General features: G+C 43.0%; 1 protein-coding gene across 1 annotated transcript; it reads left to right on the top strand.

Moving 5' to 3' along the window:
• Positions 1-5,082: 5,082 nt before the first annotated feature.
• slc38a2 (solute carrier family 38 member 2) lies at positions 5,083-16,335 on the top strand. Its single transcript, XM_035148019.2, has 16 exons — positions 5,083-5,460; positions 6,664-6,783; positions 6,888-6,969; positions 7,059-7,174; positions 9,033-9,106; positions 9,192-9,284; positions 9,605-9,680; positions 11,347-11,429; positions 11,676-11,734; positions 12,098-12,265; positions 12,366-12,445; positions 12,577-12,677; positions 13,658-13,782; positions 13,881-14,025; positions 14,117-14,214; positions 14,320-16,335. The coding sequence occupies exons 2-16, from the start codon at positions 6,665-6,667 to the stop codon at positions 14,434-14,436; spliced, it is 1,536 nt and encodes a 511-aa protein (XP_035003910.1). The 5' UTR covers positions 5,083-5,460; position 6,664; the 3' UTR covers positions 14,437-16,335.
• The last annotated feature ends 1,063 nt before the right edge of the window (positions 16,336-17,398 follow it).

Raw genomic sequence — 17,398 nt, 5'->3', positions numbered from 1 at the left:
CTGCTAAAGCTTTCCATAGAGCTGAGTTGAACAGCAGGATTGGAGGATTATTCTCTGGTCCTGCTCATACTTGGCTTCAGGGGCCTTGCAACACGGTTGGCAAGGCAGACCTGGGGCCCCTGAGCACAGTGAAGACCAAGTGGTTGCGTTTGACCAATATTTTTTGAGAACCCTTTAAAATCTTATGATCGACTAACTGGAGACTTCAACGAAAGCAAAGTCTGAAACCCCCTAACGAAGCCTTGTGCCACTAACTTTCTACCAAAAGCTTCATAATTGTAGAGGTTTGGGTTTAAGACTAGAATGACTAAATATGTGTATGATAAACCTGGGATGGTAGTGGGGGGTTGCACTAAATTATTTAAATGTTACTCTTATTTGTGTCTACACAGTATAAACTGTTATAATTTAATAATAAAATAATCTTTAAGGATTGTTATGATGTGGCTTGGTATCATGAGTTTATTTGAGGGGGTTGGGTTTACTTCTGGGCCCCCAAAGTCCCATTAAACACTCCTGCCTGGCATCAACATGTGATCTTTGGTGATCTTATCACAAGTTTCATCTACTGCTCTCAATAGCATAAGCATTCATCACTCAACTTGTTTTCTTTCACATGGGAAAACCTAAGGAAATCATTTCATGTATGTCAATCAGCCATAAGCACTAAAATGTCCATCTCTGGTAAAATGTCTTATCTCCTTCTTCCCCTTTGATATGTTTAAAAACACAAGTTAATGAAGATGTCGTAATAATTTAACAACAGTATCTAGAAGTAATGAAAGTGGTGTCCTCTAGACGATTAGACTTCTGCTCAGGTGGAATGAGGGCAGAGCTAAGACCTCCAAGTACCAATTCAAAACATGAAGGTGTAAGTAGTCCCACCTTCAAGGGTAAGAAGAGAGTGAAATGTCAATCAAGTACTGAATGGACACACACACACACACACACACACACACACACACACACACACACACACACACACACACACACACACACACACACACACACACACATCTAAAGGGAAACTCATCCGAAAGCGCATAGAGAAAGCACCAGTGTCCGCATATGTGGGCCATGCCGTGCTCTACGTAGGCAAAAATGGAAATAAGCAAAAAGTTCACCCCGTTTTTGGAACAGGCACGACTGGGCATTGTGGTTTATTCAAAATATAAGAAAGTAAATATAAAATGCAAATATAATATGAGGATAAATGTGTATGCAATTGCTGTATGACAGAGAATCATAGCCCCAACCAGGAAGTTTAAAAGAACAGGATTTGTAAACAAACCAAGTCACTGATCAGGTCTAACCAGCCGGAGGTCACACGTATACATGTACATGTTGCTGATCCTGTTCTGGGATCCCAAACGTCTATCATGACAAGGTCAATTCATCTATGACTTGTGAATTACAGGGTTCCACAGTAACACTACAGCCATAAGTACAGTTTGGTTTCTTTGGTTTGAAAACTGAGGGTAAATCAGAGTCAAATCGGACTTTATATTGTTTTACTAGTCTTTAAGTGAATACTTAAAGGAACTTAAATACGTTTTTTGGGGGGAATGCTTTTATTTGAAATAATTAGATATGAGGATTGAAACCATTCTCATGTCTGTGCGCTGAGTGAAACAATAGAGCCAGCAGTTAATTAAGTAGAAGTTATTTTTGTGATGGATCTAATCTTCCTGTTTCTCATGAAAGCTGTGGTTTTCTTCAGTGGCAGTGGCCCAGGGTGGCTCTTATTTGCTGCATTTCCCCTAGTGATGACAAAACAGCTAGAATCTTCTTACAGCTACAAAGAAAACAAAAATACCGCAGAAAAGGTTCACACATTGACACTTTGACTATAACAGTGATCTCTCCATAGGTGAGTGCAGACACTTCCCCATTTTAAACCAAGCCTCGACACACACACAGACACGCACACACACCCAGACAAGTTTGCTGAGTGGCATTGTTGTGGGGCTGCAGACAGAGGCAGCTCATGTATGCGTTACACAGTACAGAGCCTCAGTGAAATCGCTTAGATCCAGACTCTGATACAGTGAACGCCTTGTTTCTTAAACTTCTCAGAATTGGCTCTCAGTGTGACAGCTGCCCCATGACAAAGTCAGCATTATTCAAGCAGCAGCAGCAGCAGTTGGAGTAGCAGTATTACTGCACCAGGGGTCAGCCGATATAGGAACAGCAGAGTTGTAATAACAGAAAGATTGTAATTATAATGGCCCTAATGGGAGGAGTAGTTTTGGTGTTAGCCAACTTCAGCTTCCTTTTTCCACCTGTGCACCTGTCTGACCACACCCTCACTTGCAGGTCTGGCCATGGACTGCTCCCTGGACCCGAGACCAGATCTTCCTCTCGTGGGTTCCCTCACAATATATACTACACAAATGTTGTATATATTGATTTTGTGTGTGTGTATTTGTGGAGGGGGGGGTAACGGGGCATCAGTGCTCACACTACGTCCCCTCTTGCACCATTTGCCCCCGCTCCAGTTTCCTGATCCGTCTTGGATCTGCTGGGTCGAGCTAAAGCCCCAAACAAAGGCTCGTACATAGAGAGAGAGACACACAAACGTACTCATGTGTGACTGAGGGCAGCGGAATGCACAATGTGTGTGTGTGTGTGTGTGTGTGTGTGTGTGTGTGTGTGTGTGTGTGTGTGTGTGTGTGTGTGTGTGTGTGACACAGAGATTATGAGGAACAGGAAGTGAGAAAATGAGCATGAGAATTTGTGTTTATGAATGTGTCGCATTATTAATTTCTCTAGATGTGTGGTTATCTGTTTTTAATTTTACTTTTCGGTGACTGCCACCTTGCCCAATCAGATTCAAAAATGTAACGCAATGAAATGTTTGTACATCTTTAAAGAACAAAAGGAAAGAAAATCGAAGTGCTGTACATTGCACCTGAATTAAAACACTTACATAGAATATGTATAAAACTCCCTTGGAGAAATCAGCTTTTCCTATTTTATTTAGTTTCTTCCTTAATGAATGAAAAGGAGGAATGAACTGTGTTTACAGTTAAAAGCCTGCATAGCATTACAAATATATTTTCTTCAATATAGTACAACAACAGTACAGGTTTATGGATCTGTCTATATCCTCAAAAATTTCCCCCGTCGTCATTGGAAAGCTGCTCGGCAGTGGAATGTGTGTAGTTGACACAATGTGTCACAAGATCACAAAGCCAAAATGAATGTGAGGCCAACATGTGGTGGGGCAGTTCAGGTTGTAAAGACATTACGATATTGCATAATGTGTCAGAGAAGAAAGATTCCTTTATTTTCAACCACTGACACTTCACATCCAGATTTCTCATTTCTCAGTAGAGAGAGAGAAAGTGAACATATAGAAACACCTTCCAGCGGGTATTGGTAGCTACAGGGAGTAGTGATAGTGGTGGTACTTGTGGTATTCGTAGGAAAATGTAGTTGTTGTAGTGCGATGGAGTAAAGAGGATCAACAAAGAAGACTAAATGTAGTAGAAGTACTAGTAATGGTATTAGTGCTAGTACTAATAGTAGCAGTATAGGGAACATAAGTGGTATTAGTAGAAGTAGAGTTAGTAGAGTAACAGTAATACAGGTAAGAGAGGTGTAGTGCAAACAGTAGTAGTATAGTAATAGTCACAGTGGCCATTGTGGTTGTAAGATAGTGATAGTTATCATTATCAGGATTTTATAGTAGCAGTACTAAGTTGTAGTATTGGCAGCAGTTGCATCAGAAGGACAGTCTATGTACATATCAGCTCTTTGAATTCAAAGGTTATAAACCAGTCAAATAATTAACAGCTTACACAGCCCTGAGTCTTCCCGGCATTAATAATAAACTGGAAACCTGAGCTGTGGAATATTTCCCTCCCACACACACACGCACACACGCACACACGCACACACACCTGACCCAACGAGATGAGCCAACACTATGAATGAGGATCAGGATGGCCACTGTCACATGACAGCGTTTGTGCGTAATCTCCTTCAGACAAGGAGGTCTGCTTTGAAGCTGCGTTCCAACCCTGATCTGCACTGACAGGCGTCCAGGCCACTTTACGTCCACTTACCCGTCAAAGAAAATAACAAATCTCAGGCTGACCTGCAGAGTATCTGTGGAGCGAGGGAACCACTGACCTTTTTTCTACTCTAAAAAGTAAAGGGCAGGGCAATTCTTTTGTAAAGAACGGCTGGAAACAAATAGGCCTACACATTACACAAATCTGTAAACTATTTAGCAAGCTAGCAAAATGTAGCAATTAGCCAAAGGTTTTTCATAAAAAATATTAAATATAAGAAATGGATATGCTATTGTAATAATTAACTAGAAATAAAGAATGTTGCTAAATGGTTCAAACAGATAGAGTGGTCGGTTGTACTTTTAAAGTACTGTAAAAACATTATGTTAGCTAAACGAAACGGATAAAGGTAAATAACAGTTAGGTTAAAGTAACTAAAATAGCTAAACATAGTGGTTAAATTGTTGAAACAATGAAAAAGTCTTGGGAAAACATATAGTTAGCTAATAGTAGGTGATAAATGCATGAAATGGTAGCAGTGAAACTGACCAGAATCTTGGTCACTTTACATAATTAATTAAAAAAGCATCCAGATTCAAACGAATTCAAACAGCCACTGTTTGGGACTTGATGGGCACCTGACCACATTGCACTCATCTGTGTTACATGGGACCAGTAGACCTTCACAACACAAAGGGCTGCTGCTGCTCTGCAGGGAGTTAATGTCAACATGCTGTAATAACTCTGTGGGATGAGTTGATATCTGAGGTATTCAGTGTGTGTGTGTGTGTGTGTGTGTGTGTGTGTGTGATGAGGCGATGACAGCCTCTAGTTCTCGGGGGATCTCTTCGGGTGAAATTGCAGCGGAGCACCTGTTGTAGAACGTACTACAGGATCCCAGTCTCTGGGTCACTGCTGTGTTTGTATACAAAACCACGGCTCCGAGGTGCGTAAGAGGAAAAAAAAAAAAAAAAAGGCCTCCTCCTCCGGATAACTCCTCCTCCTCCTCACCCACCCTATCCTTTCTCCCTCAGTCTGAGCTGATGCAATGCTCATCTTTAAAAAGGCTGAGTCCCCACCCCTCCTCCAGCAGAACACGGTCTTGTTTCTGAGCGCACCGCATCTCTGGGAATTTGGTTTGAACTCGAGTAAATAAATCTAAATCGTTTTGCCTTTTACGCGTCGGTCAGGTTTATTCTGAGACGCCCTTTTCGTTTATTACTTGAACCTGTCGTGTTTTGTTTCTTAATCAGACCCTGTCTGGTTACAGGCCTGTATCCATTCATTTGTGTTCTTATTTCGGTTCTCATTTAACACAAACACACACACAAGGATCAGCAGGTTTTTTTAATTCTCTGAAGAAATCGTCCGGACATTGGCTGTCTCTGGTTCTTTTTCTCGCACTGGAAGGATTTCGCAGGCCTCCTGCCACATCTGAAAGGTAAGAATGCCGGTGTCTCTTCATCATGTACAGACGCTCAGTAATTACAGGGTGGACGCGGCACAGGCGCTGAAACACCAATGTGAGCTCCAGGAAGGAAGGATTTTAAATTGTACTTTATTATCCTCATCACCTCCCTTTGTTTTGTGTTGTGAATCTAATGAAATGAACAGAGATGCTGCTGATTGTTGTCTAGGCTGGTTAGTGAGCATTAAATCCATATGCTGACATATTGGGTGTGTGGATTTTTTTTTTTTTTTTTATAAACAGAAATAGTTTTTTGGCCTGAGGCGTTATTTCTAACCAGGTCAGTCCTGGTCCAGATTAATAAATAACGAGGTTGGTGTGACAGTGGTGCTGCAGTGCTGGACTCATATCTGGAGGTGGCTGTCACTGTCACACTGACCGGCTGACAAAAGACATGACAAAGAAAAGGAGCATGTGGTTGTTTTTTTTTTCATGTCTTGTCTGTGTGTGTGTGTGTGTGTGTGTTTTAATCTGAAATAATCTTAACCTGAGCATGGATCTGTGCGCTCTCAAGCCTCTGCGCAAAATGGAGAGAGCCATGCCCATAAAGACACAACACGTGCCATTGTTTCCATCGGAGCTGGCCATGGATATAATGTCGTTAAACTGATCCAGGTCTGCTCCTTTTGGGCTCTGTGTGGATGGACATGTGCGCAATTCACAGCCAAACACAAACTATTATTGTCATTACTATTATTGAATGTAAGATAACAATAAAACGTGCCACTTCATTCCCCTTCATTAAAAGAAGCTTAAGGGTGTTTTGTGCGAGGGGAAATAACATTTCATTTCACACATCCCCTCTGGTTCCACTGGGAATCGCGCGCAAATTCTGCGGTACTTTACTGCGTCTTTTTGTCATTCCGCGTCTGGTGTGAGGCTGAGGTGGTGTCGGGTGGACGAGGATGCCGGTCTGGTATTTTTCCACTGCTGGTGCGTCACCCCCCTCCCCCCTCCTCCTTCCAAAAGAGAAGTCACATGACCCAAGGCGCGCGCATGCATCCTCGCCATAATATTGATTATTCTAAGGGGGAGCGTGAACGCGCACAGCCAGGCACAAGCGGGCTGGGGTGGGAGCGCACTGACGCACTGGAGCAGAAATGAGTAAAAGATGAATAATGAATAATAAATAAATATTGTGTTTTTGTTCCTTCTCTTCTGCTCTGATACTCACAGCATGAAAAACATCACTGCCAGAACTGAGATGGATTATCTGAACCATGAGGAGGACAACAGCAGCACCAACAGCACTGAGTGCACTTACCAGGACTGTTCCAAGAAGGTCCAACTGGGCAGGTGAGGGGCAGGCTGCAGAGAAACATCTGAAAAACATCACGAAAAAAAGCTTTTCATTTACATTGTATTCATGTCTTTAAATCCTTTTCTATTTCCTTTCAAAGCCAATGCCCTGACTTAGACGCAGAGAGTCAAAAGTTCCTCCCTGAAATGAACACGGGGAAGAAGAAGTATGAGACTGAATATGTAAGAGCTCCTCTTATCCACTTAATTTTCCTTTTTAAACACCTTTTCACTTTTTGTAAGACTGTTAAATCTTACATTTTTTTCCACAGCACCAGGGCAACGCCTCCTTCGGCATGTCCGTTTTCAACCTGGGCAATGCCATCATGGGCAGTGGCATCCTGGGTCTGTCCTACGCTATGGCCAACACTGGCATTGCTCTATTTGTGTAAGTTTTTATTCTATGATATATAAAGTGGTATTTGAGGTTTTTAAGGTATTTCTACATTTCAAAAACAGGGCTTTAGAGGCGAAAATAAAGAATTTAATTTAGAAAGCATCAAAAAATTCAGATCTTGTACTAATCATGCAGGTATAGAAATCTAACACTTTCCACGGATGCACTTTCGTTTCATAATAAACCTCAGTGGAGGCAAGCACAGGCAGGTTCTACCGGTCAGGGTTGTGGGTAACGATGTGCTATACGACAGGATGTGTTTTCCCGCCTGCAGCGTGTTTGTGTGTGTGTGTGCGTGTGTGTGTCTGTTCTGCAGCTGCTTAACCCTGAGCCGTAGATTAGATATTCGAAAAGGCTACAAATGATCACCTGCACAGTCTTCGAAGTCACTATCAGGTTTGTTGTACATAAAACTGTAGAGAGAGGATAATGGGAGACGTTTGCTACTGGGAAAATGCTGTGTTTTTATGAGAGCTCCCTCTATTGGTTGTCTATTGCAATTAGGGATCATAATTGTGCCAGTTAAAATTGTCTGGAGCCTAATATCATGGGGAAGAATACAACTTCTTCTTCAACCACACACACGCAATCTACAGTCGCCCTTGGTTTTACCACCACTCAGGCTGCTCCTCACAGCACTGATCCCCAATCAGCTTACTCTCTCTGACATCCAATCTGAAGCACTCAGGAGCCAGAGTTCAGCCCGAGAAACACCCCCAAAGAAACAGAAAAAAATGACCAAATATAAGTATTTGTACTCAGAGTAGTAGACAAACAAGATACTTCCGGTGCCAACCAGATTGGCAGTAGTGTGTCAGTTAGTAAACAGGGGGTGGCAGGAGAAGCAGCTTAGCCGAGTTAATCCTGCTGCAGTCGGGCCAGAGTTACGTAAAGGGAGCTCTCACTTACGCTCGCAGGAGCTCATTAATGGAGCAGAGTCTGGTTCCCTGTCAGACAGCAGCTGACCAATCCGGGCCCAACATCCGCAGGAAGTGAGCGGATTACAAAAACCAAACAGCTACCACATTTCTAAATCCGATCCGTATAAAGCTTCGTCACAAGTAAAGAGAGAAAGTCGTCTGTTTGCATTTCGAAACAATGTTTGTTGCTCTTCGTATCTGCAATTATGTCTGCAAAAAAAACGGGCCTCTCGCAGAACAAACTCACTCCTGAGATAGGTCATCCAAAGTATATATTTGTGGAGTCGCAGTGTATAAAGTGATAAGATATGAACGATCGTGAGGTCAGTGGCAGGCAGGTGGAGGCAAGCCGAGGGCTCCGAGCAGCTGGATGGTCTTATGCCGAGAGGAAGCGCTGTGTCTTTACCCCCCAGGTCTCAAATGACCTGGAGATTATTTTCACCTGGACTATTAATACCCCGGGGACACAGTGCTTGCGCTGCAGCATCCCAAGGGTGCTAAGAGGATCCCTTACCGGTAGACGTTTTGTCCTTTGCAACCCCGCCCACGATGCTCGTGACGGACAACGTGCAAAGCGGTGCTGCCCTCAAGGTCTTTGTTGATCAGGCCGATGAAATTAGACAAAGTTCCAGATTTCACCGTGGCGGATGACTTGCGAAATGATCGCCTCTTCATGGTAGATTCTTCCAAAAGAGATAAGATTTGAGTCATTACATGAGAAGATGGTATCAGACATCTTCTACAGCTGCAGCAGTAGGGTGCGACCTTCTCAACACATTGGCTAAATGTCAATGTGTTTGTTTACCGCAGTCAGGAAAATACATTTGTCTTCTAAATGGCCTTGTTCATTCTAAAGATTAGCACATTAAACAACGCAGCACTTCAGCATCGATCTGTTTCCTCATCGTTTGCATCTTCTCTGTTTACAGGATTCTCCTCGTGGCTGTGGCCATCTTCTCCTTGTATTCTGTCCACTTGCTGCTGAAGACGGCCAATGAAGGAGGTGCGTCTCTTTCCTGCGTATAATCGTCCCAATGGCTTCTTTAGGTTTTCAAAATGCTAAATCTCAATTTCTCTCCTCCTCAAAGGTGCACTTGTGTACGAGCAGCTAGGCTACAAAGCCTTCGGGTTGCCGGGGAAACTCGCCGCTTCCTTCTCCATCACCATGCAGAACATCGGAGGTGAGAGACAGCAAACACAGTTAACAAGTGTTGTGTAACTCCATGAGTTTGTTCCACAAGCTAAACACAATGTCACTCTGTATCCAAACTGAGTGGGTGGAAGGATAGAGAGAGAAAAAAAGTTGGCTAGTGAAAACAAGCGTGTGTTTTTGGAATGTCGAGGAGCTTCCAGTTGAAACTTGAGTGGTTCTACGAGAATGTGTTCAACTTTTTTTCCTTTCCGTGGGAGAACTCTGCCCTTCAACAAAGACTATTTCTGTTGTGGAGTTCCCTAAACAGACATGAGGGATATATACTAACAGCAATTTTTGTCTTTACAGCCATGTCAAGCTACCTCTACATCGTCAAATACGAGCTGCCCATCGTCATTGAAACCTTTCTGGGAAAAGGCAATGGGTGAGTAACCAGATATATACAGCTAGAAAACACATGTGATCACCTTCAGGTCTGGAAAAGCAGGAAACAAACTGTTGCACTGGTCAAAGTGACTTGAGGGCTATGTGTCTTCAAAACAACAAAAGTTGAGTTTACAAAACACTCATCCAAACATTGCTCCACAGCGCCACTAGTGGTCAAAAACACCAAAGGATGTCTTTAATTTCCCGTAGCTTAACAAGTTGCACAAATCCAAGAAACACTGTAGTAAATTCAATTCTTTCTTCACTCCTCAAACAGTTTTGAGTTATTGTAAATGGAAGAAAAAATAAAAGTATAAGCATGTTCCTGCGGAGAACATAAATAAAAAAACATATTTTCATTGACTTAAATTATTTTTAGATTATTTGTTTTGCAACAATGACTGTTTAACCAAATTTCAACCCATGGGAAAGGGGCTATTTGTAGAGTCAGGACTCCAAATAGTCTGTGCTGTGGTGAGATTTGGAATGGTTTGGGTTTATATCCCAGCAGAACAAGAGAGTTTAACTGACAGAGGCACTCAAGGTGAAGCGGCGCATCAAGCAAAATGGCTTCCTTTTGTTTTTCAAGTGCTGCATGTTGGAGAAGGCGTCTTTGTCTTCCTGTTAGCAGAGGGTTGAAGGGTTGTGGTGGGGAGTCTGTACATTCTAAAAGGACGTTCATTGCTCAGTCTCTTCACGTGGCCCTTCAAAGAGCCCTTTTAGAAGACGCAGCCCGTGCCGCAGAGAGACAGAGCGTGGGATGAGCTCACCGCGGCCTCGCTGCGAGTTTGAAAAATTGATGTGGTCTGGGTCCTCAGTGCTGCTTTGTTGCATCAATTTCTGCGAGCGATGCAGTCATCCTGCTGCATGGGGCCAGTTTTCTTATTTTTTACAAATGGCGGTAAAGCTCAGAAGTGAGAACACGCGTCGGAGCAGCAGCCGAGAGGTTTGATCAGGCCTGAAGCTGCAGAGGGATCAGGGGACGTGAAGGGACGTTCTGACAGGGGAGGACGTTAAAGGAGATATGTGCTGCACAGAGCTGTCGGATTTACTGCTGCTGCTGGTTGCACAGCCAATCATAAATAAAGTATAAGCTGATATCTACCTAACATTAAATACACACAATGTAAATTGCATTATATAATATAGCGGGGTAAAAAAAACCATAGATTAAAAAAACATTATGGATTAAATATTTATGAGCTATTATTTGCGTAACGTAGTATTACATACATTTCAGAAGGGACTTTTATAAACTGAATCTACAAAAAAGGTTGCTGAAGTAATGAAAGATTACAAATATTTTAAATTTTTCAAGTTAGAACTGAATTTCAAATAGTCCGGCCCCCAAAACAATGGATCCAACATTTCACCAAAACGCAAACATTTGTGACCACAGCCAAAGAAAAAAAGGTGACATCAGTTTTCAGAGGCTGACTTTGAGATCTCTCTGTGACAAGTAAACTGAAGTTCATGTGTAAAACCGGTGGTGTTACGTTAATGTTTACTCAACACAAGTTACCAAGCAACAGGAGTCCTCAGCTACATCAGGACCACTGTGACATATTAAGATATTTGAATAAAAGTACACAGAGAGAGCACACAGAGAGTTAGTTAATAAATGACTTATTATCACTGACGTGCTGTTCTTTGTTGCGTTCCAGGGAGTGGTACACTAACGGAGACTACCTGGTGCTAATAGTGACGGTCACCGTTATCCTGCCCCTCTCGCTGCTCAAGAATTTGGGTAAGCCGTGTGTGTGTGTGTGTGTGTTGAGAAAACAGATGCATTTTTTAAGTAGGGTAGGGATATGGGTCGGCGACGCACTTGCACGTGTGTGTCAGCAACTTCAAAAAAAGTCTTAAAATGTTCACGACTCAAAGTCAAGTGATAAAAGGGGGAAAAAAGGAGCATTCCACGGTTTTAAAATAGAAGCCTCTCATGAAAACAGAAGCTCATGTGTGTATGTGTGTGCTCCTCCCTTCCCCCCAGGTTACCTTGGTTACACCAGTGGTCTGTCCCTGCTCTGCATGGTGTTTTTTCTGATTGTGGTGAGTAAAACACAAACACTGGCACACACGTATTTCCTACACAGCCCATGAATCAGTCGGCTGTTGCAGATGAGTCAGAGAACACGGTTCAGTTTTTCCATAAAATGCATGGCTCCTCCCTACATGGAACAGTGGGGATCCATTTATGGGAAATGCAAAAAGTTTGTGTCCTAAAACTTCACAAAAAAATGTTCTGCACCTTTGGCACCTTATACAACTGGATTCGTCCTGACTGTTATCTAAACTGATTTCCCACAGTAGCCAGCTCTCAGTGGAGTTTTTGTTTAGCCATGATAAATGCGATTTCAGCCCAAAATCTTTGCCGCTTCAGTCGATTAAGACCTCTGATGGCTTGTCCTCCAGGTGATCATCAAGAAGTTCCAGATCCCGTGCCCTCTGCCTGATGACATCCACGGTCTGAACGAAAACTTGACCAAGTTGCTGAACACCACCTTGGCCCAGCTGAACACCACCGCTGTGGACTACAGCGAGGACGGCTGCACGCCTAAATACTTTGTCTTCAACTCACAGGTGAAGATCTTTGACACGCAAACATCTGGAGGGTTTGAATTTGAATTGAAAGTAGTAAAATCGTAACTAACATGTGTGCGTGTGTTTCCTCCCCCCCCAGACTGTCTACGCTGTTCCAATCCTGACCTTCGCCTTCGTGTGCCACCCGGCCATCCTGCCCATGTACGAGGAGCTGAAAGAGTGAGTGCTTCCAATCTACGATCCACAGCTGCTGTCTTATCAGCATGTTGCCAGTTTAAACACTCCTGAATGTATCTCTGAGATGATTGTGTTTTTGTGTCTAAATGAAACAACCCCTCTCTCCCAAACAGCCGTTCCCGTCGAAAGATGCAGGGCGTTGCCAACGTGTCCTTCCTGGCCATGTTCATTATGTATCTGCTCGCCGCCCTCTTCGGATATCTGACCTTCAACTGTAAGTTGAATTGTATATTACATATGCATTCATATTTAGCTGAACTGACACTAACACCGGTGTGAGTGTACAAGCAGTCGTTGTCCCCGAACGATAAATGTCAGAGCGGATCAATAATCCAAAGTTAAGCGAGCAAGCTTCCAGGTCCAAACTAAATACACAGTAAAAAAAAAAAAAAGGACAGGAGGTCTGTTACGTAAGAGTGTGAAAAAACATATCTAATGCAGCTGAGCAGTGTGCCAGCGTGTTCGTGTTCCTGTTTGTCATTGCTGGGACATGTGAGCGTACGCAGAGAAACGTCCTGGAAGAACAAAACGGTTATACAAGAGCATGACGGGGCGCAATGAAAGGCCAACGGCCCTGCAAATAGTTTTGAACAAGAGATTGAGAAATCACTGACGTGTGCTGCTAACCTGTTTGTCGGGAGGTGGCCGACAAAAGGTGCAAATGAAGCCGATCCCATACAAAGGCAATTAAAGTGATAGAAGCAACAGATCTAATGTAACTCAGGAAGCAATGATGTGCATATATGTCATGAACGGAGCTACATATTACATATTTACAGGGACAAAAAAATGATGACAATGCTAAAACATTTAGCAGGTGTAATGTTTACCATAGCTTCCAACACTTTACCATGATAATGTCTGAAAATTAGAACAACACAATGACAATGCTAATATGTTAAGCAGGTGTAATATTTTTAAGCATCTTAAAAAGTCAGCTTGCGAACATTTGATGATTATCACTAAAAAATAAACAATAAAAATGCTAGCATGTTTAGCAGATCTATCATAGCATCTAACAGGTTAGCACGCTAACATTGACAATGAACACTAAACATAAAGGAAAAGATAAGAACTACTAATCTGTTTCCTCATTCAGACAAAGGCTATATTCAAAGAATGACAGTGTAGAACCACAACTGAGCTGTTTCACCTTGTGAAGTGCTTCCTCTCTAAACTTGTCTGTCCACACAGCCCACGTGGAGCCCGAGCTTCTGCACACCTACTCCAAGTTCTTCAAGTCCGACATCATCCTGCTGATCGTCCGTCTGGCTGTGCTGACCGCCGTCACCCTCACCGTCCCCGTGGTGCTCTTCCCTGTAAGTGTCAAAGATCTGAGAGTATCAGCCAGTGTTGGTGGAATGCGGCCGGCCATGTTAGATAACCTCTCCGCTTCTCCCTCTCCCTCTCCCTGTAGATTCGTACCTCCATCAACCAGCACCTGTCCAGCTCTAAGGAGTTCAGCTGGATCCGCCACACCATCATCACCATGGTCCTGCTGGCTGGCACCAACTGCCTGGTCATCTTTGTCCCCACCATCAGGGACATCTTCGGCTTCATCGGTGTGTGCATGTGTGATTATGCCATAAAAAAAAAAACACCTCACGTGTAAAAATGTTATGACTAAAATGCCAAATTTCTTTCTGCTCACAGGCGCCTCTGCTGCTGCCATGCTCATCTTCATCCTGCCGTCGGCTTTCTACCTCAAACTGGTCAAGAAGGAGTCCATGAAGTCTGTGCAGAAGATCGGGGTAAAGAGTTGTTTCTTACGTTAGAGAAAAAAGCCATTTGATTGTTGGCTTTGGTCGCTGTGGTTGGACACATAAGTTAAATGTGAACTTGTTTCCTCTCCCCAGGCAACCGCCTTCCTCATTTGCGGCCTCGTGGTCATGATCGGCAGCATGACCCTCATCATCCTGGACTGGATCCACAACGCCACAGCCAGCGCTGACACACAAGGCAACGGACACTAGAAACTCCACCTTTGCTGCCGCAGCCAGCCGGAGAAGAGGAGGACGCTGCCGCCGCTGGACTGCGGCGACCACGCAACCAATGAAGACCCTAGCGTAAAAGAAGAAAAACACAAGAACTCTACTTGATGCTCGGCTTTGACTTCCTGAGCAACAAACCATTGCCATTCCAAGAGGATGTATCCAAACTTTGTACAGTATGCTGTTATAGGCCACAAAGATGGTGTTCTTTATTTTCTCTTTTTTTATCGTAGCTTTTTTTCATTGTCGTTTTTGCTCGTTTTTACTCTTTAATGTTTTTTTGTTGTAGTTATCGGTACAGCTGAAAACAAATATTTGAAGGTGCCTCATGACAGAAACGACATCGTCAAAATGCAGCTCACGCTCAGGTGCGGCGTTACGTGTGCGCACGAGTGCGGCTGTGACCTGAGCTCGGCAACAGCGTAGTCCTGCTGAGAGAAGTACATGAACCTCCCGAAGATCAACAAGAGGCTAGGGACTTGAACGCTTATCCTCCTCATGGACAATTAAGTTCCTTCCAACATTTGTTTCTTTTATTTCTTCCGTTCGCCAAAAACTGTATTTGTAAAGCATCTTTGTATATTGAAAAGCACTTACTGTTTAGCACACTTGTGGAAAACAAAAACAACAGATTTGTGAGTGTTTCCGGGCGAGGCCTCCTACACTGCCTGTTCAGTGTTTGGACCAAGGCTTTGTGACCTTTCTTGTAGTGTCAGCTTTCCTTGTAAAACATAGTGTAAGTCAACAAAACCTGCCTTTTCAAGCCCAACACTGGGAGCTGCAGAGTATCTCACACAGGGAACTCGTCTCAAACTGTATTTACTCTTTTCAAACCTGCTGAAGATCCTGTTGGGATGGCGTGTGCGGCGACACTACTGCTTCGAAAACCTGGAGGCCGCCGAGCCTTCAGTTCCTAACCCCCGCTCGGCTCCTGTTCAGGGGCCGGCAGGGGGAGGGAAACTGAAAATGTTTTTCTTTATGGGAGAATAGCTTGAATTTGACCACATGCAGTGGTTTTAATGTACCTGTTAAACTTGCAAAAAAAACAAACAAACAAAAAAACCCTAAAAACGTAGAAGTCACGTGTGCTCTTCAACACTGAGAACCAAACATGTAAAGAGACGGCGGAGGAGGGCGCCTGTCGCCATTTTTCCAGTGTTTTAGGTACGGTCGCACAGTTTTCTGCGGAGAAAAAACGATTCACACTGAAGAACTTGAAAGCTCGACGTGGGCCATCTTCCCGTCGAGTCGTGAGCCTCGTGTGCTTCCAACACTAACTTAACACATCACCAAACTGTTATTGTCCAACATCTATTTATGGAAAAACAGTGAAATCAATGTAATTTAATCTATTTTACTATATTTATATAATATTGTATGTATATATATGTGTATATATATATATATGTCTACTGAGTTCAACTGTATATATGCTTTGTTTTTGTTTTTTTTTGTTATAACTTTTTTTTTAAACGATAATGAATTCGAGCTGTAAAACAAAAAGTGCAAAGCACCCATAGCTGGTGAGATTTGCGATGTTTAATTTGCTTTGATGCAAACGAGCTCGTGCCGCTCGTCTCCATTAAGACTGACTGAATCATCCTGGATCATCCTTCTGTGTCGAGTCTGTGAAAACTGTTACATGTGGAAACCACAGGGAGAGAGGGCAGCAGCAGTCTGTTTCAGTTTCGGCCCTTTGAACAACAACCTGTATTAGCAAAACGCTCTGTGTGCCCGTGTTGGTTTGGAGAGAACGTGAGCCGTCTCTTGACCTCAGGAGCAAAGAGGGCTTTGCCCACCAGTGTTACACTCTTGTTTCAATGAAACACTATGTATATCCTGTAATTAATGTCAAATTAAAATCAAAGATAATCTATGGCATCGGCTGTTGGCGTTCTTTGTGTCGCTTTTTTCTTGAGCAGGCTTTGTGGATGTGGTTTATCGAGGACACTGAGCAGGTCCTCCATCATGCAGCTGAAGGGGAACTTCGAAGGTCCGGTCTACGGCAGCTTGCCTCATCTTCACCATATTTAACACAAACATAACACAAACTTTAAAAGTGTTTTTGAGGAGAATAAAGGAAAGATAAAAATAAATCTTTCCCATTTATTTAAAGCAGTTTAGATCTTGCTAAATAGCTTCTGCTTAAACACCCGAATGTCAGTGAGCAGATCGCCAACCTCTTCCGAGACCAACAGTCTCCTGAAATTCAATCAAGTTGCACCAAATTACACACACTCATAGAAATCCATCTCCTGAATATGCCTGATTTCTTTCATCAAGATCCGTGAATTTTCCCCAGAGAAATCAAGAAAGATGTCAATCTCCAAATGTTACAGAAAGTGGTTCAGGCAAAGTTCTTGTCTTACTCAGCTCGTGTTACATCCTTTGACCAAGTTACAATAAAACTGAGTCAGTAGTTTCCTGCTGAAACACAGAAAGACACATGGTGATATAAAGATAAGATCCTTGGCAGAGGTAATTTAACCCTTCAGGTAGCCTTGTGCATCTTTAACTAAACTAATACGCTCATGCTTTAACCTCTATATTAAGACTTCCAGCATTAGGACTGTACATGAAGGTAGTCCAAGTATTAGGAAAACATCTCTGTATGTTTTTCCCCCTCTTTATTTTTCCACTGTGGCCTCGACAATGAACCAGGATCAGCCACCCTCTGACCACCGTCCAGTTAGACCAGACACAAACTAAAACATGGCCCCTGTCCACTTGTCTCTCTCTGGGCAGAGTGAACATGTGGTTTTTACAAACACCAAGTTAAAACTGACCTGGATGATACTCAGTGGGTCTGTAGCAGATCATCAGGACGAGGAGTGGGACTTCAAAATATCTGGTCAGGTGGATGTCAGACTTTAAGCCCACTACTACATCTCTGAGTGTATAAAACAAATAGTTGTGTATATATATATATATATATATATATAGT

Source organism: Hippoglossus stenolepis, chromosome 22, assembly GCF_022539355.2.
Source record: "Hippoglossus stenolepis isolate QCI-W04-F060 chromosome 22, HSTE1.2, whole genome shotgun sequence".
NCBI classification, from domain to species: Eukaryota; Metazoa; Chordata; class Actinopteri; order Pleuronectiformes; family Pleuronectidae; genus Hippoglossus; species Hippoglossus stenolepis.
This window is presented reverse-complemented; position numbering and strand designations above follow the sequence as displayed.

What these genes read in the sequence shown, in the direction of transcription:
- slc38a2 (XM_035148019.2), top strand. Translation starts at nt 6,665, where the DNA reads ATGAAAAACATCACTGCCAGAACTGAGATGGATTATCTGAACCATGAG. An exon ending in GGACATCTTCGGCTTCATCG is followed by an intron (nt 14,026 to 14,116) that starts GTGTGTGCATGT and finishes TTCTGCTCACAG; the next exon opens with GCGCCTCTGCTGCTGCCATG. An exon ending in AGTCTGTGCAGAAGATCGGG is followed by an intron (nt 14,215 to 14,319) that starts GTAAAGAGTTGT and finishes TCCTCTCCCCAG; the next exon opens with GCAACCGCCTTCCTCATTTG.